This window comes from Schistocerca nitens, chromosome 11, assembly GCF_023898315.1.
Source record: "Schistocerca nitens isolate TAMUIC-IGC-003100 chromosome 11, iqSchNite1.1, whole genome shotgun sequence".
Taxonomy (NCBI): Eukaryota; Metazoa; Arthropoda; class Insecta; order Orthoptera; family Acrididae; genus Schistocerca; species Schistocerca nitens.
In genome coordinates this window covers 199,900,293-199,920,416 of record NC_064624.1, presented here as the reverse complement: position 1 = coordinate 199,920,416, position 20,124 = coordinate 199,900,293, and the positions used below count along the sequence as shown (strand labels likewise).

Genomic DNA, 20,124 nt, shown 5'->3' with positions numbered 1-20,124 from the left:
CCTAATTTGCTGGGAAGTGGCGGTGCGGTCCCCTACGGCACTGCGTAGGATCCTACGGTCTTGGCGTGCATCCGTGCGTCGCTGCGGTCCGGTCCCAGGTCGACGGGCACGTGCACCTTCCGCCGACCACTGGCGACAACATCGATGTACTGTGGAGACCTCACGCCCCACGTGTTGAGCAATTCGGCGGTACGTCCACCCGGCCTCCCGCATGCCCACTATACGCCCTCGCTCAAAGTCCGTCAACTGCACATACGGTTCACGTCCACGCTGTCGCGGCATGCTACCAGTGTTAAAGACTGCGATGGAGCTCCGTATGCCACGGCAAACTGGCTGACACTGACGGCGGCGGTGCACAAATGCTGCGCAGCTAGCGCCATTCGACGGCCAACACCGCGGTTCCTGGTGTGTCCGCTGTGCCGTGCGTGTGATCATTGCTTGTACAGCCCTCTCGCAGTGTCCGGAGCAAGTATGGTGGGTCTGACACACCGGTGTCAATGTGTTCTTTTTTCCATTTCCAGGAGTGTAGATTATAAGTAAATTAATCGCTCATACCTCCATGTAACTATGTTGTCTAAAAATTTATGACATAAAATCTACCCATTTCCGTCCCATTTGGACAATTCCCTCATTCCGCGCGTTTTCTCCTTCTTTTGTATTAGAGAGTATTTCGTTTGTAATGATTTCTTGTTGGCTCAAATTTCTCTGAGCACTACGCGACTTTACTTCTGAGGTCATCAGTCGCCTAGAACTTAGAACTAATTAAACCTAACTAACCTAAGGACATCACACACATCCATGCCCGAGGCAGGATTCGAACCTGCGACCGGAGCGGTCGCTCGGATCCAGACTGCAGCGCCTAGAACCGCACGGCCACTCCGGCCGGCTCATTTCTTGTTCTTTTGGTCTTCAGTCCAGAGACTGGTCTGATGCAGCTCTCCATGCTACTCTATCCTGTGCAAGCTTCTTCATCTCCCAGTACCTACTGCAGCCTACATCCTTCTGAATCTGCTTAGTGTATTCATCTCTTGGTCTCCCTCTACGATTTTTACCCTCCACGCTGCCCTCCAATACTAAATTGGTGATCCCTTGATGCCTCAGAACATGTCCTACCAACCGATCCCTTCTTCTAGTCAAGTTGTGCCACAAGCTCCTCTTCTCCCCAATTCTATCCAATACCTCCTCATTGGTTATGTTATCTACCCATCTAATCTTCAGCATTCTTCTGTAGCACCATACTTCGAAAGCTTCTATTCACTTCTTGTCTATACTATTTATCGTCCACGTTTCACTTCCATACATGTTGTAACGGTTCTTTGACTACCACGCCTCCGCCAGTACAAAGATATAATTTACGATCGCGCATGCAGAAGAGCGCTGCGCCAGCGACAGATTTTCATAAGTAATTTTGATCTTTTTTTTGGGTAGCCGCTTGCTTTAACAACTAGTTCATTACTCTCTTGTCCTCATACGTTCAAGACGTGTATTTTTCGGCGCTGTGTTAAATGTGGAAATTAAAACTATATTACGAAACGAAGTTATTTCAGTAGTGGTTCGCAATGGTTATCGCCAAATTTATAAATTAATCCTGACAGTGACAACTTCAAGAAATTTTCATCAGACGGAGAACAAGAGGACCAGCGAACAATGAAAAAAAAGGACATCCTACAATAAAATTAAGAAGTATTCCAGACGCAGTCACGAAGACTATATTATAATAGATACTACGTTTCTGACAGAATTATAAGGTAAATTTCAACTTATTTCTGATGCTATTTCCTTACAGTCGCTTTTTGTAGTGTTGCCGACCCGGTCTGCCATGCACGATCAAATTACACCACTATCTCAATCAGTAATAGGAAGTCCGACTTATCCGTAACTTATTCCACAAAAATTCAACCCAATCAGATTTTCTATTTTGTATTTTGACGGCAGAACCCCGAGGGAAGGAAACACCACAATGGCTACACTCTATACAAATACTTTCAGAAACGACTTCCTGACACTTAAATCTATACTCGATGTTAACAAATTTCTCTTCTTCAGAAACGATTTCCTTCCCATTGCCAGTCTACATTTTATATCCTCTCTACTTCGACCATCATCAGTTATTTTGCTCCCCAAATAGCAAAACTCCTTCACTGCTTTAAGTGCATTTCCTAATCTAATTCCCTTAGCATCACCCGATTTAATTCGACTATATTCCATTATTCTCGTTTTGCTTTTGTTGATGTTCATCTTATATCTTGTTGTTGTTGTGGTCTTCAGTCCTGAGACTGGTTTGATGCAGCTCTCCATGCTACTCTATCCTGTGCAAGCTTCTTCATCTCCCAGTACCTACTGCAACCTACATCCTTCTGAATCTGCTTAGTGTATTGATCTCTTGGTCTCCCTCTACGATTTTTACCCTCCACGCTGCCCTCCAATGCTAAATTTGTGATCCCTTGATGCCTCAAAACATGTCCTACCAACCGATCCCTTCTTCTAGTCAAGTTTCTTATATCTTATCCGTATTCTTATATTATAATATAATAATATAATATAACATGTAATATAATATATATAATATAATATAATATATAATATAATAATATAATAATATAAGAATCTTATATCTTATCCGTATTCTTATATTATTTCTTATTAATGACAATTTAGTACTGCAAGAATGGTGAATATTTACATCTAAAATTCACTTTCTTTGATGTCTATCATTGACGCATACTGATTTGTACGGAATAATGGAATGCCTCTAGAACACATTAGGTGCTCTAAAACCGAAGATGTATGTCGTTTTTTCTCGTTTGAGTTTTTTCAGAATGTATTGTATAAAAAGAAAATGAGTTGACGTAATTAGGTGTGAACCATTAATCAGAATAAATTAATGTAAAAAATATGATTTGAATGTAGAGACAGGTGTAGTGTGGAGTAGGTGGTCGCTAGGAACGAGACAAGGCAAGAGAGAGCGGAGTAACGGAGGGCGCCGCTGACGAGGACGTAGACGACTTACCGTGCACGTGCGAGGGCGGCTGGACGGCGGACACGTGCTGGAAGCCCGGCTCCTGCTTTATCTTCAGCGCAGCGTCCAGCTCCTGGAACACGAGAACACAGTACATACGTAGGGCACCTCCATACGCTGCAAATGGCGGAATATGGTCAGAACAATAGATGTAAAATGAAAGTGGAGAGGGCGACAAAGGAAAGTGGTTCAAAAATGGCTCTGAGCACTATCGGACTTAACATCTGACGTCATCAGTCGCCTACAACTCACAGCTACTTAACCCTAACTAAGGACATCACACATATCCATGCCCGAGGCAGGATTCGAACCTGCGACCGTAGCGGTCGCGCGGTTCCAGACTGATGCGCCTAGAACCGCTCGGTCTCTCCGGCCGGCACGCGTCGACATCATCAAGCAAGGAACAAGTTATTAACGCACATGGCGGACCCTGTGATTACTAGGCAACAGGAGACATGCTGAACCGAGGTGACTGAAACGCTAACCATTTCTGCAGAACATACGAGGGCCGTTCAGAAAGTAACCTCCGGTTGATTTGAAAAAATACACCAAGTTAAATAAAAATATTTTAATATATACATCTACATAGTCTCCATAGCGATTGAGGCACTTATCGTATCTCTTTACAAGCTTTGAAATTCCTTCTGCATAAAAATCACCCGCTTCTGCCTGGAGCCAGCCTGTGACCGCATCTTTGAGCTCTTCGTCGTCATCAAACCGCTGGACCCGAGCCATTTCTTCAAATGCATGAAGAGGTGATAATCACTTGGCGCCAGGTCTGGGCTGTAAGGTGGATGGTTGATAACGTCCCACTTGAAGGACTCGAGAAGGGCCGTTGTTCTGCGAGCAGAGTGAGGACGGGCGTTATCGTGCAAAAAAACGATACCGGAAGTCAGCATACCACGGCGTTTGTTCTGTATAGCCCGTCGTAACTTTTTTATTGTTTCACAGTACACGTCTCGATTAATGCTCGTACCACGTTCCACGAATTCAACCGACAACACCCCTTTGGCATCCCAAAACACCGTTGCCATCAGTTTTCTGGCAGAAAAATCTTGCGAGGCTTTTCTCGGTTTGGTAGGCGAATTTGAATGTGCCCACATCTTTGATTGTTCTTTTGTCTCAGGGTTCACGTACTTAATCCAGGTTTCGTCACCGGTCACGATTCTGTTTAACAATGGTTCTCCTTCGTCCTCATAACGTGACAGAAAGTCTAATGCAGAGGCCATTCTTTCAGTTTTGTGGTGGTCGGTAACAATTTTGGGCACCCATCGTGCACAGAACTTACGGTAACCCAATTTTGCTGTCACTATCTCGTACAAGAGAGTCTTAGAAATCTGTGGAAAACCAGTAGACAACTCCGACATTGAGAAACGTCGATTTTCACGAACTTTTGCATCAACTGTCTGAACGAGTTCGTCAGTCACCAATGATGGTCTACCACTCTTCTCTTCATCACGAACGTTTTCTCGTCCACTTTTAAATAAACGTACCCATTCACGGACAACTCCTTCACTCATAACTCTCGGTCCGTACACGGCACAAAGCTCACGATGAATAGCTGCTGCAGAATATCCTTTGGCTGTAAAAAACCTTATGACAGCACGCACTTCACATTTGGCGGGGTTTTCTATTGCAGCACACATTTCAAACTGCCACAAAAACTAAACTAGCGCGGGTACGACGTTCACTCGACCACAGCTTGATGCCGACTGACCTGTTGAGTGCGTGAACGCACAGATGGCGCCGCTACTCCCCCCACAACCCGCACTGTGACCAATTGGAGGTTACTTTCTGAACCGCCCTCGTACTAATGTAGACGTCCTTTGAATGCGTCTCTAGTCATTCGAGGTATTCTGTTTTTCTCTGGACGTGAGTAAAGTTTTACGTCTATACTGCCTCAGGAACCAAAAGGTTGATTAGGCTATAACCACACCGTACAACGATTATTTTTCAAAAATATGTGACATTTTTCAAAGGCATCTGACATTTCACAACTACATGTGGATACAAAAACACAAACGTAAAGTAATTGGCGAAGGACCTCGGAACAAATAACTCTTATATTACAGGGCTATTACAAATGATTGAAGCAATTTCATAAATTCACTGTAGCTCCATTCATTGACATATGGTCACGACACACTACAGATACGTAGAAAAACTCACAAAGTTTTGTTCGGCTGAAGCCGCACTTCTGGTTTCTGCCGCCAGAGCGCTCGAGAGCGCAGTGAGATAAAATGGCGACAGGAGCCGAGAAAGCGTATGTCGTGCTTGAAATGCACTCACATCGGTCAGTCGTAACAGTGCAACGACACTTCAGGACGAAGTCCAACAAAGATCCACCAACTGCCAACTCCATTCGGCGATGGTATGCGCAGTTTAAAGCTTCTGGATGCCTCTGTAAGGGGAAATCGACGGGTCGGCCTGCAGTGAGCGAAGAAACGGTTGAACGCGTGCGGGCAAGTTACACGCGTAGCCCGCGGAAGTCGAGAATAAAGCGAGCAGGGAGCTAAACGTACCACAGCCGACGGTTTGGAAAATCTTACGGAAAAGGCTAAAGCAGAAGCATTTCTTAAAACAGGAGATTGGAAAACCGATGGATCGGTCGTGGTGGAGATCATGATCAACAATTCGTGTCATGGCCTCCACGCTCTCCCGACTTAACCCCATGCGATTTCTTTCTGTGGGGTTATGTGAAAGATTCAGTGTTTAAACCTCCTCTACCAAGAAACGTGCCAGAACTGCGAGCTCGCATCAACGATGCTTTCGAACTCATTGATGGGGACATGCTGCGCCGAGTGTGGGAGGAACTTGATTATCGGCTTGATGTCTGCCGAATCACTAAAGGAGCACATATCGAACATTTGCCAATGCCTAAAAAACCTTTTTGAGTTTTTGTATGTGTGTGCAAAGCATTGTGAAAATAGCTCAAATAGTTATTGTAGAGCTGTGAAATCGCTTCAATCATTTGTAATAACCCTGTACTTTAGAAACTGAAAGACAAAAAGTATAGCAATCTGTAAGCCGCTGGCCGAGGTGGCCGAGCGGTTCTAGGCGCTACAGTCTGGAACCGCGCGACCGCTACGGTCGCAGGTTCGAATCCTGCCTCGGGCATGGATGTGTGTGATGTCCTTAGGTTAGTCAGGTTTAAGTAGTTCTAGGTCTAGGGGACTGATAACCTCAGATGTAAAGTCCCGTAGTGCTCAGAGCCATCTGAACCATTTTTTTCGGTAGGTATGTGGCATTAGAGCAGGGGTCTCCAAACTTTTTAGTGCGCGGGCCACATTGACTCGTCCACGAAGCCATAAGGGCCAAGGTCTACCTAGTGGGGTTAAAGCACCCTAGCACTCCATGATCACCGTAATGTAAGGCTAAAGGAAATATGAAATCGCAAAAATCTAAGGTTGTGGGAATACCTAGCACTCGAACGAACTACGATTTTTATTTAATTACCTAATTTTGATTGGTGGACGTATCTGATCGAAATTCTGGTGTATTTTATACTGGCGAATTTCACCGACAAAAAAGTATGTCACTGCACATTCTTCACAAAACCGTCCTGCAAAGTTAACGAAATCTCAAAATCATTGTTAGCAACACTATTACTGCAAGACGTAACAGAGCTAGAGTATGTCAACGCATTGTTATTTCAAGCGGCGCAACAATAAGTTTAGTTATGTAGTCTTGCAGCGAGTAGCAGAGCCAGAGCGTATATTTGATAGTTCAGTTGCGTGATTGTGTCTATGTTGCGAGTGTTTCTCGAGTTTTTTTAGTGTTTTATGCGCTTTGTTTCAATCTCAGTTGAACAAATTATGCTTCACGCATTTTAATACATGCCAAACATTCAGTCAGCAAACTGAGATTACGTTTCCTGTAACTTTCGCAATTGAAGCTTTGGGCGCTTTAAAAATTAATTTTGAATCACGTTTTTCAGATGTCGATCCAAATTCAAACGATATCAAGATATTTCAAAATCCATTTGTCGTCGATATAGAAACGTTAGCCGCAGAACTTCAGTTTGAAATTTTTGATTTGCAATGTAGCGACTTTTTTAAAGAAAAACATTCAAAGTCAACATTACTGGAATTTTATAAGTGTCTCCCATCCACACAGTTTCCAAATTTACATAAATTTGCCCCTGGCTTTTTTTCCGCTTTTGGCACCACTTATTTGTGCGAAAAAACTTTCACCAAAACTGAACATGCAAAAAGTGTTTACAGATCAAAATTAAGCGATGAGCATTTGAAGCCGCTGATGATTATCTCTACCGGTAAACTTGATCCACAACTGGAGGTAATTATGAAAGGAAAGTTACAGCTACATAAAAGTCACTAATTATCACTAATATGTTAAACTTATTTATGTGAATACTCTAACAAAAAAAATGGCTAAAAAATGGTTCAAATGGCTCTGAGAACTATCGGACTTAACATCTATGGTCATCAGTCCCCTAGAACTTAGAACTACTTAAACCTAACTAACCTAAGGACAGCACACAACACACAGTCATCACGAGGCACAGAAAATCCCTGACCCCGCCGGGAATCGAACCCGGGAACCCAGGCGTGGGAAGCGAGAGCGCTACCGCACGACCACGAGCTGCGGACAATACTCTAACACTGTGAATTTTCAAGATATAAATTAATTACAGTTATTTATATATCAGTTACAACTAAAATATCCAGGATCATTATGTACACCAGGTATGGGACCATTGCTTTTCACAATATATATAAATGACCTAGTAGATAGTGTCGGAAGTTCCATGCGGCTTTTCGCGGATGATGCTGTATTACACAGAGAAGTTGCAGCGTTAGAAAATTGCAGCGAAATGCAGGAAGATCTGCAGCGGATAGGCACTTGGTGCAGGGAGTGGCAACTGACCCTTAACACAGACAAATGCAATGTATTGCGAATACATAGAAAGAAGGATCCTTTATTGTACGATTATATGATAGCGGAACAAACACTGGTAGCAGTTACTTCTGTAAAATATCTGGGAATATGCGTGGGGAACGATTTGAAGTGGAATGATCATATAAAATTAATTGTTGGTAAGGCGGGTACCAGGTTGAGATTCATTGGGAGAGTGCTTAGAAAATGTAGTCCATCAACAAAGGAGGTGGCTTACAAAACACTCGTTCGACCTATACTTGAGTATTGCTCATCAATGTGGGATCCGTACCAGATCGGGTTGACGGAGGAGATAGAGAAGATCCAAAGAAGAGCGGCGCCTTTCGTCACAGGGTTATTTGGTGAGCGTGATAGCGTTACGGAGATGTTTAGCAAACTCGAGTGGCAGACCCTGCAAGAGAGGCGCTCTGCATCGCGGTGTAGCTTGCTCGCCAGGTTTCGAGAGGGTGCGTTTCTGGACGAGGTATCGAATATATTGCTTCCCCCTACTTATACCTCCCGAGGAGATCGCGAATGTAAAATTAGAGAGATTAGAGCGCGCACGGAGGCTTTCCGGCAGTCGTTCTTCCCGCGAACCGTACGCGACTGGAACAGGAAAGGGAGGAAATGACAGTGGCACGTAAAGTGCCCTCCGCCACACACCGTTGGGTGGCTTGCGGAGTATAAATGTAGATGTAGATGTATTGTATTTTCTTTAAATTGCCTTTAAATAAAAATATTTTATACGATTTACTTGCTATGTGTATTTTACAACGTAATCAAAAGAAAGTGAAAACCTCGCTTAAGAATCATCTTCCATAATGATTGATCACTAAGACCAGTCGCCGAAGTGGCGTCCATTTGAAAGACTTGCACCAGACTCGTGAGTAGAATAAAATGCAAAGAATGTTTTTACTTAAAATGTTTTCGCCGAACTAGTCTGTTAACCTTTTTTTTTTTTTTCTCGCTATCGCACGAAGAATGGTGTTCTGTCTGTTTATTGTGGATAGCCACAAGTTTAACCATGACCTTCCGCTTTGTAAAGGTAGAGCTCCGACAATCCACGGGCCGTAGTTTGGAGACCCCTGCATTAGAGTCTACACACAGGTCATGTAATTCACGTAAATAACGGGCCGCTGATTTGCGTAAGTCGCGATGGCGCCCGACAGCGACCCAGATGGGTTCCATTTTATTTACATCAGGCAAATTTGGTCGCCGGGACACCAACGTTTGAGTTCACTATAATGCTCGTCAAACTAGTGTAGCACGCTTCTGGCTCCGAGACACGGGCAATTGTACTGCTGAAAGGTGGCACCGCCGTCGGGGAAGACATGGAGCAACAGGTAATCTTGTGGGACTTAACTGCTAAGGTCATCAGTCCCTAAGCTTACACACTACTTAACCTGAATTATCCTAAGGACGAACACACACACCGATGCCCGAGGGAGGACTCGAACCTCAGCCGGGACCAGCCGCACAGTCCATGACTGCAGCGCCTAAGACCGCTCGGCTAATCCCTCGCATCGAGCAACAGGTGGTTCGCAGGTGTCAACGTGTGTTCGGTTACTGCCACAGGTCCCACGCAAGAGCAGCGGAAATTAGAGATGGGCAAACTCGTGTTCATCCTTGGGAACCAGTTCACTGCTGATCGTTCTTTTTTTGGGAACTGTTCATTTTTACTCGTTCAGCGTTCATTTGTGCTTGGTATATGGTTCTTATGAAAAACTGAAAACTAGTAGTGTAAGTGACTGAAGGATGGAGGGCACCAAGAGGGGGCACTTGCCTCCCCCCTGGAGTACAGAGTTTTCATTCATTACAGAATTCTTACACACTCTTAAAAGTAATTTCTGTGATTCTGCGGAACCTCTAGTTTGGCCAACCGTAGCGTCGTGTGGCTGACCGCAGGGAAATAATATAGGGTGGCGCACGGAAAACCGGCCCCGAGTACAGACTGCTCGCCAATTACGGACGATGTGTTGCCCGTTACGAGAAGGTACAACAAACAGACAAACACGTAATAATTAGGCAGCGAAGGAATAACAAGCTAATGCAAGCAACAATGGCGAAACAATCGATGACGATGTGTAGAGAGCTGGAGAAGAGAACATGAAAATCTCACACGACGCGCATGGCCTATAGCTCATGTAGTCTTGTAAACCTGTTGGTGGCTGTTTCCCAACTTAATAGAGCACAAGTGTTTCGTATAAAATTCTTCGTTTCGATTTCCACTACATAGCTATGCCACGTTGTAAACAATAATCGTTTACACCCTATAGATACTACACGTTGTCTCTGAATTCGTAGGCGAAGTACACTTCATGGAAGCATAAAATAAAATGTGGTTTTCTCGTCATACTTGCGTCACACGCTTAGTAAAAATTAGGTCTTTATGTTGCATTATTAAAGTTAATGCAGCAATAATAATATTAATAATAATAATAATAATAATAATTAAGTTCGCAGTAATAAAGTTTTTGGTTTGAAAGCTCCTTCTGAACAAATGTTTTTGACATAATAAGTAAATACGATTTTATGGCAATCTATGTCTTTTCAAATCGAGAGGCACCGCTTTTCCTACTGACCCAAAATGACCCACAACCCACTTCTTTTTTTTTCCAAAGAAACCAAACTAGCAGGTAATGCTAATTGCAAACAACCAAACTTAAAAATAATTGGAGCCTTCCTAAATGTAATGTTTTGTATCTGAAAGATACGCGAAAATCGTTTTATATGAATTTTCTTACACTAAAAATTAAGCAAATTATTGAAAGGTAGTTGCTAAATCAAATCGATGAAATCAAAAAATATATGAATAACAAAAAAAAAAAAACTTGCCTTGTTGTATCTCTTCTGCTATTCATCGATATAATGAAGTGAGCTGATATGCCCTTTTGTTACATACAAGTTTTTATGTAATTTACGTAACTACACTCCTGGAAATTGAAATAAGAACACCGTGAATTCATTGTCCCAGGAAGGGGAAACTTTATTGACACATTCCTGGGGTCAGATACATCACATGATCACACTGACAGAACCACAGGCATATAGACACAGGCAACAGAGCATGCACAATGTCGGCACTAGTACAGTGTATATCCACCTTTCGCAGCAATGCAGGCTGCTATTCTCCCATGGAGACGATCGTAGAGATGCTGGATGTAGTCCTGTGGAACGGCTTGCCATGCCATTTCCACCTGGCGCCTCAGTTGGACCAGCGTTCGTGCCGGACGTGCAGACCGCGTGAGACGACGCTTCATCCAGTCCCAAACATGCTCAATGGGGGACAGATCCGGAGATCTTGCTGGCCAGGGTAGTTGACTTACACCTTCTAGAGCACGTTGGGTGGCACGGGATACATGCGGACGTGCATTGTCCTGTTGGAACAGCAAGTTCCCTTGCCGGTCTAGGAATGGTAGAACGATGGGTTCGATGACGGTTCGGATGTACCGTGCACTATTCAGTGTCCCCTCGACGATCACCAGTGGTGTACGGCCAGTGTAGGAGATCGATCCCCACACCGTGATGCCGGGTGTTGGCCCTGTGTGCCTCGGTCGTATGCAGTCCTGATTGTGGCGCTCACCTGCACGGCGCCAAACACGCATACGACCATCATTGGCACCGAGGCAGAAGCGACTCTCATCGCTGAAGACGACACGTCTCCATTCGTCCCTCCATTCACGCCTGTCGCGACACCACTGGAGGCGGGTTGCACGATGTTGGGGCGTGAGCGGAAGACGGCCTAACGGTGTGCGGGACCGTAGCCCAGCTTCATGGAGACGGTTGCGAATGGTCCTCGCCGATACCCCAGGAGCAACAGTGTCCCTAATTTGCTGGGAAGTGGCGGTGCGGTCCCCTACGGCACTGCGTAGGATCCTACGGTCTTGGCGTGCATCCGTGCGTCGCTGCGGTCCGGTCCCAGGTCGACGGGCACGTGCACCTTCCGCCGACCACTGGCGACAACATCGATGTACTGTGGAGACCTCACGCCCCACGTGTTGAGCAATTCGGCGGTACGTCCACCCGGCCTCCCGCATGCCCACTATACGCCCTCGCTCAAAGTCCGTCAACTGCACATACGGTTCACGTCCACGCTGTCGCGGCATGCTACCAGTGTTAAAGACTGCGATGGAGCTCCGTATGCCACGGCAAACTGGCTGACACTGACGGCGGCGGTGCACAAATGCTGCGCAGCTAGCGCCATTCGACGGCCAACACCGCGGTTCCTGGTGTGTCCGCTGTGCCGTGCGTGTGATCATTGCTCGTACAGCCCTCTCGCAGTGTCCGGAGCAAGTATGGTGTGTCTGACACACCGGTATCAATGTGTTCTTTTTTCCATTTCCAGGAGTGTATAAAATACTTTTTTATTACCGGTCGTGAACGCTGAACAGCCAGACCCAAGTGCAAAAACAGTTTGGAACACTTGCAAAATGTGCGAGCGCAGTGAACGAAACGCACAACTGGATACTGAACTAACTAGGAGCAGTCGGCAGTGGAACTGAGACAGACGGTCGTGCGAAGAACGACGGGGGAGGCCGCCGGAGGCCGAGACTGGAACGAGAACTGCCCAAGTGACCGCCGCGACCGAAGTGAACTAGTGAACTATGAACCGATCGTTCCTCGTTCCCGGGAACTATAAGTAGACCGCCGCGACCGAAGTGAACTATGAACCGATCGTACCTTGGATATTCGTTCCTCGGTCCTTTCGTTCATCTTGGTGAACCGTTCCTTTGGACCCGTTCGTTCGCGAACTACCCATCTCTAAGGGGAATGTCTCTCGTAACACAATACTGCTCCAACCATCCCCCGTCCGCTGCGCGCTCTACGTTTCGAGCCGCCATCCACTTCGCAGCAGCCCTTAGCTCCAGGTATGAGTTTAAGCGCCTATGTTTACTGGCCTGATTTGCTTCTAGTAACATGCACACAGCTGCAAAATACTAACGCCAATTCTTTACAGAAGCCGACCTCGGGGAAGATCAGTTTGGATTCTGTAGAAATGTTGGAACACTTGAGGCAATACTGACCGTACAACTTATCTTAGAACCTAGATTAAGAAAAGGCAAACCTACGTTTCTAGCACTTGTAGACTTAGAGAAAGCTTTTGACAATGTTGACTGGAATACTCTCTTTCAAATTCTGAAGGTGGCAGGGGTAAATAGAGGGAGCGAAACGCTATTTACAATTTGTACAGAAACCAGATGGCAGTCACAAGAGTCGAGGGGCATGAAAGGGAAGCAGTGGTTGAGAAGGGAGTGAGACAGGGTTGTAGCCTCTCCCCGATGCTATTCAATATGTAGAGTGAGCAAGCAGTAAAGGAAACAAAAGAAAAGTCGGAGTAGGAATTAAAATCCATGGCGAAGAAATAAAAACTTTGAGGTCCAACGATGACATTGTAATTCTGTAAGAGACAGCAAAGGACCTGGAAGAGCAGTTGAACGAGATGGACAGTGTCTTGAAAGGAGGATAAAAGATGAACAACAACAAAAGCAAAAAGAGGATAATGGAATGTAGACGAATTAAGTCGGGCGATGCTGAGGGAATTAGATTAGGAAATGAGACGCTTAAAGTAGTAAATCAGTTTTGCTATTTGGGGAGCAAAATAACTGATAATGGTCGAAGTAGACAGGATACAAAATGTAGACTGGCATTGGCAAGGACAGCGTTTCTGAAGAAGAGAAATTTGTTAACATCGAGTATAGATCTAAATGTCAGGAAGTCGTTTCTGAAAGTATTTGTATGGAGTGTAGCCATGTATGGAAGTGAAACGTGGACGATAAATAGTTTGGACAAGAAGAGAATAGAAGCTTTCGAAATGTGGTGCTACAGAAGAATGCTGAAGATAAGGTGGGTAGATCACGTAACTAATCAGGAAGTATTGAATAGAATTGGGGAGAAGAGGATTTTGTGGCACAACTTGACAAGAAGAAGGGATCGGTTGGTAGGACATGTTTTGAGGCATCAAGGGATCACCAATTTAGTATTGGAGGGCAGCGTGGAGGGTAAAAATCGCAGAGGGAGACCAAGAGATGAATACACTAAGCAGATTCAGAAGGATGTAGGCTGCAGTAGGTACTGGGAGATGAAGAAGCTTGCACAGGATAGAGTAGCATGGAGAGCTGCATCAAACCAGTCTCAGGACTGAAGACCACAACAGCAACAACATACACTTTCAACAGTACACGTTTACGGCATTAATTACGACTCATACTCTGTCAGTATGTGGAAAGTTGACAGCGAGGGGTACGCAATATTTTGAAATGTTAACTCACCCGTCACATACGCAGCTGATACACGCACACTTTAAACACGCGCTGCACTTCAGCACGCGCTGGCTCCTGACAAATATTTCCCTCTCGTGTATTTCTTGTTTCCCCGTCTTTCAGTGACGCCGCCGGGTTGTTTACGTCGTGTTTACGATCGCGGCTGACCTTCCGTGACGGGTCGCGGAACGGCCAATAGTAAACAAGGCGATACCAGAGCCAGCAGGCGCCAGCACACGGGCTTAACACGACAGAACTGCTCCAAACTGCTCGTAGTTTACGGTGGGCATTTCTGCAAGGCACTCCGAGGTGCGGAAGTTCTCTCGTAAGAACTACTGGCGTAATGCTACAGACACGCACCGACCGACCGACCGACAAACTGGACGTGTGTAGGCAGGCGCTTTGGCCAACCGACCGACCAACCTTTCCTGTTGGGACGCTGGTTCGGTAGGACCACCCGACAGACCCCCACACCCAATCCCCCAATGCAATCACGCCACCCAACAAGTTATGCCGTGTGTGGCGGCAGTCGTGCCAACCTCTGGACAAAATGTCATCTTCTGTCACTGCTCGCGGGATTAAATGCCGTTCTAATATACAGGCTCGGACATTGATCGTGACCGGGCCAAATATCTCACGAAATATGCGTCAAACGAAAAAACTACAAAGAACGAAACTCGTCTTGCTTGAAAGGGGGAGACCAGATGGCGCTATGGTTGGCCCGCTCGATGGCGCTGCCATAGGTCAAACAGATATCAACTGCGTTTCTTAAAATAGGAACCCCACTTTTTATTACATATTCGTGTAATACGTAAAGAAATATAAATGTTTCAGTTGGACCACTTTTTTAGCTTTGTGATAGACGGCGCTGCAATAGTCACAAACATATGGTTCACAATTTTAGACGAACAGTTGGTAACAGGTAGGCTTTTTAAATTAAAATACAGAACGTAGGTACGTTTGAACATTTTATTTCGGTTGTTCCAATGTGACACATGTACCTTTGTGAACTTATCATTTCTGAGAACGCATGATGTTATGATTACCTATAAATACCACATTAATGCAATAAATGCTCAAAATGATGTCCGTCAACCTCAATGCATTTGGCAATACGCGTAACGACATACCTCTCAACAGCGAGTAGTTCGCCTTCCGTTATGTTCGCACATGCATTGACAATGCGCTGACGCATGTTGTCAGGCGTTGTCGGTGGATCACGATAGCAAATATCCTTCAACTTTCCCCACAGAAAGAAATCCGTGGACATCAGATCCGGTGAACGTGCCGGCCACAGTATGGTGCTTCGACGACCAATCCACCGGTCGTGAAATATGCTATTCAATACCGCTTCAACCGCACGCGAGCTATGTGCCGGACATCCATCATGTTGGAAGTACATCGCCATTCTGTCATGCAGTGAAACATCTTGTAGTAACATCGGTAGAACATTACGTAGGAAATCAGCATACACTGCACCATTTAGATTGCACATCGATTAAATGGAGGTCAATTATCCTTCCTCCCATACATTAACCCGCCAAGGTCGATGATGTTCCACTTGTCGCTGCCATCGTGCATTTTCCGTTGCCCAATAGTGCATATTATGCCGGTTTACATTACCGCTGTTGGTGAATGACGCTTCGTCGCTAAATAGAACGCGTGCAAAAAAATCTGTCATCGTCCCGTAATTTCTCTTGCGCCCAGTGGCAGAACTGTACACGACGTTCAAAGTCGTCGCCATGCAATTCCTGGTGCATAGAAATATGGTACGGGTGCAGTCGATGTTGATGTAGCATTCTCAACACCGACGTTTTTGAGATTCCCGATTCTCGCGCAATTTGTCTGCTACTGATGTGCGGATTAGTTGCGACAGCAGCAAAAACACCTACATCAATACGATATCGACCTTTACCGCAATTGGCAAACGGTCCATCTTAACACGGGTAATGTATCACGAAGCAAATACCGTCCGCACTGGCGGAATGTTACGTGATACCACGTACTTATACGTGTGTGACTATTACAGCGCCATGTATCACAAAGCGAAAAAATGGTCCAACTAAAACATTTATATTTCTTTACGTACTACACGAATATGTAATAAAAATGGGGGTTCCTATTTAAAAAAAACGCAGTTGATACCCGTTTGACCTATGGCAGCGCCATCTAGCGGACCAACCATAGCGCCATCTGGTTTCCCCTTACAAGCTGGACAAGTTTCCTTCTTTGTAGTTTTTCCGTTTCACGCTTATTTCGTGAGATATTTGGCCCGGTCACGATCAATGGACCACCCTGTATATGTTCTCGCGGGATTAATTGCCGTTGTAATATATATGATACCGAGCGAGGCGGAAGAAACTTTAATGACAGAGCTTGTGGACAAGTTTAAAGAGTGCAGACAATTTTCGGACACGTCGTATTGTAACCGCTCTTTAGTGAGTGCTTATATAGAAACGGGTATTAGATTAAATTCTGTAATACGAGATCACCTAAGAGCCAAAAAGACGGTAGTAGTATTCCGAAGTAATAGTTAGTTAAAATTTTACAATGAGTAGATATTCGAAATAGAGTAACGCAAAGTAGTACAAAGGGATCCAAGGAAGAGCTGCGTTTTGTTTCGAATGTAATATATAGACCAATGCGCAGCATTGTTAGGTCTCTTTTGTTTTCAGCGCCATAGTGCTCAGAGCCATTTTGTTTTCAGCGGCGGCGAGTGTGTTCGCAGTTCTTCCGTGGTAGTCGGAAATTTGGGATTAGAAGCCTAATTAAATTGCATTCTCAGAACTGGATTAGACATTGCAGTGGTGGAGAATAGATTATTTTTTGGGGTAAATTCAGAGACGGAGTCAATTAGAGATTATTGGGTCTACGAACATTGACATTCAAGTGAATGGTGATTGTACGTGTTAAACGAAACGCTACGCTCGTATACTTAACGCTTGTGAAGAGATCTACTGACAATACGGAAACTTTTATGCTGAATTAGGACTTTATTCGCTGTATGCGAGTTGTTAAAGAGTATTGGTATGGAAAATAGTTTGGACCTTATCACACTAGTATCTTTGACGCTCGTTGATTCCGCTAATAAACGAGGAGTGAGAAATAGTGGCCGTTGAAAGACTAAACTTGCGCTGAACAGACATTTAAAGGAATCGAACGCATAACTAATATCGTGTCGTGAGAATTGAGATGTTTCGACATTGTAAGGCCCAGAGACATATTTATAATTTATCGGACATTAATGACAAAGGACAGTTTCATGGGAAAGCATATCTTTGGTGATAGGTACACGAAGGAATGTAGTACTGACTGACTGTTATCATACCGAAACAATACACACTAGGATCAACTCTCCTTACATTGATCCCCCAGTGCCATCTCTCATTAATTTCAGAACTTAATTGTGTCAATAAAACAGAAATATACGAGACATTCCCATTGTTTACTAATTTCCATAATCAGCGTGTACATAGACATTAATATCTGTGAACATTCACGGGTTATTGAAGGAAGCTCATAAACCTTTTTACAAACATATTTAATAAGATTCAACGAATGCATACAGACTGCTAAAGTAACTAAACATAATTACTCCGGGAAACAAATTAGTAAAAATAGACTGAAACTTCCTACCTTTCACCAAAGATATGCTTTCCCATGAAACTGTCCCTTGTTATTAATGTCTGATAAATTATAAATATGTCTCTGGGCCTTACAATGTCTAAATTTCTCAATTCTCAGGACACGATATTACTTATGGGTTCGAATTGAGTTCCAGAGTAATAAAAAAACGAAACTGTCTTTGGATCCGTCGTGGTTGAAGCTGTATGAAATATCTCTGGAAAAACGCGATCAATTTTCAACTGCTAGTTCACACGACTAGATTCACAACGCGAATCAGAGATGTTTTATGCCCGACCCACACGGCAGGGAATGGTTCTTAACTAGCATAGAGTAAACATCTCTGGAGTGAGCATTCACATGCGCAAAACAGATTTTGTGTTGTCAACACATTGCCGGCCTGGTCATGTGTTCTCGGGAAGTCGTGTGTTTGTCCGTATAGCGCCCTGTATATTTCGAATGTCGCTACATCCCTAGTACAGACGGATTCTTTTCGTACGTGTCGTGGATTATTTATATCTGTTGCGCAGACATTTTAGCAGCATCCATTTGATACCGGGAATAAACCAGCTACGTAACTTTTAAGGGCAAGTGATACTTCATTCTGCTTCTTTGCGATAGGTGTCACAGTTCAGATACACTCGATTTTTTGTAGTTTTCAGTATGATACGGCACTTTATAGTATTACAGAGCCTGACGTACATTTTTGCAGTGATAGTCTTGCAAAACGACTTGACAGTACGCTAGTACTTTTGCAAGTGTCCGAAAAACACCTAATTTGCCACACATTAGCGATTATATCCCTGCTAATTCGTCCTTTTTTCTGCTATTTCTGCGTATTTATTTTCTCGTTTTTGCGGCTTAAAGCACAATTTTTCTTACTGGTCACGCTTTGAAGTATTTATTTAACGCATTTTACGTACTTGCTCCTAGTTTATTAAATAAATAGTAGACTGAGTAATCTATATACATAAACGACAAGTCACCGATAAATGCATGGAGGATAGTATTTGCTGAAACAACTAACCATTCCCTTTCCTGTTCCACTAGCAAATTTACGAGAGGAAGCGATTGTTTCTAAGCTTTTGTACGAGCCGTAATATCTGTTATATAGTCATAAAATCGTAGAAAAATAGGTCTACAGAATCAAGCCTTAATTATAATGCGTCTCGAAATTTTTAAACATATGCAATGTCTCTTATTAATATGCTAACTATAATTAGAGCTACATGGTATGTACCCATGAAAAGTTACTATCCCTGCTTTCACATATTTTTCTTTGCATCTGTAGCAACAACAGTAATTCACCATCGCTATTACACTATCAACAAACGGCGAAACACAACAAAAACTCTTGATATTATAAACTTCAAACGCTGCAGAAAGCACACACTCACCGCGAAGTCCCGAAAACACGTTACAATCCTGGTTTAATGTTGACAACATGCGCAGAACGCAATGCTCACTCCAGAGATATTTACTCTATGTTAACTAGCCAGGACAATATATATATTAAGCTCCGCTGCCGGGGTGGGGGAGGGAGGGAAAGGGGGGGGGGTACGGCGAAGCGATATTTGTGCAGTCGCGACGACGGTGGGTGCGCGGGCTTAGTATGAAGAGTACAGAATAAAGATGTGGAAACAAGATACTTGTTTCATTTTTAACGAATCCGTAACTATTCCACACGACCCATATATAGAGTGAAAGATGTGGTGTGACCGCCAGACACCACACTTGCTAGGAAGCCTTTAAATCGGCCGCGGTCCGTTAGTATACGTCGGACCCGCGTGTCGCCACTATCAGTGATTGCAGACCGAGCGCCGCCACACGGCAGGTCTAGAGAGACTCCCTAGCACTCGCCCCATTTGTACAGCCGACTTTGCTAGCGATGGTTCACTGTCTACATACGCTCTCATTTGCAGAGACGACAGTTTAGCATAGCCTTCAGCTACGTCATTTGCTACGACCTAGCAAGGCGCCATATTCAGTTGCTATTGATATTGTGAAGAATGTACAGACAAGAGCTACGTTCAACATTGATGGATTAAAGTTAAGTATTCCACCAAGTACCACCTTTTTTATGAAGTCTAAATTCCTTGTCCTGTTCCAGACCTCACGCCAGGCTGCGTGAGCTTAAACGCGTGCCTTTCGGCTTCCTCCAAACTCCGTTGGTTGGCTCCTGCCAATCCACAACAAAAGACACATATTTTATGAATCAAAGTCCGTCGTTCTTCTGTATTTCGATTTTTACGTTTTATTTCCACTACTGAAATGAAATCGAAAAACCGAAATACAGACAGATTAGATCTTACCTTTCATTTACGA

General features: G+C 44.3%; 1 protein-coding gene across 1 annotated transcript in view; it reads right to left on the bottom strand.

Moving 5' to 3' along the window:
- The window catches only part of LOC126212775 (forkhead box protein F2-like), a 483,336-nt gene that overhangs the window by 319,841 nt on the left and 143,371 nt on the right, over nucleotides 1–20,124 (bottom strand). The window contains exon 3 of the mRNA XM_049940180.1: nucleotides 3,011–3,092. Within this exon, the coding sequence (XP_049796137.1) occupies nucleotides 3,011–3,092 (82 nt within the window). The remainder of the gene's footprint in view (nucleotides 1–3,010; nucleotides 3,093–20,124) is intronic.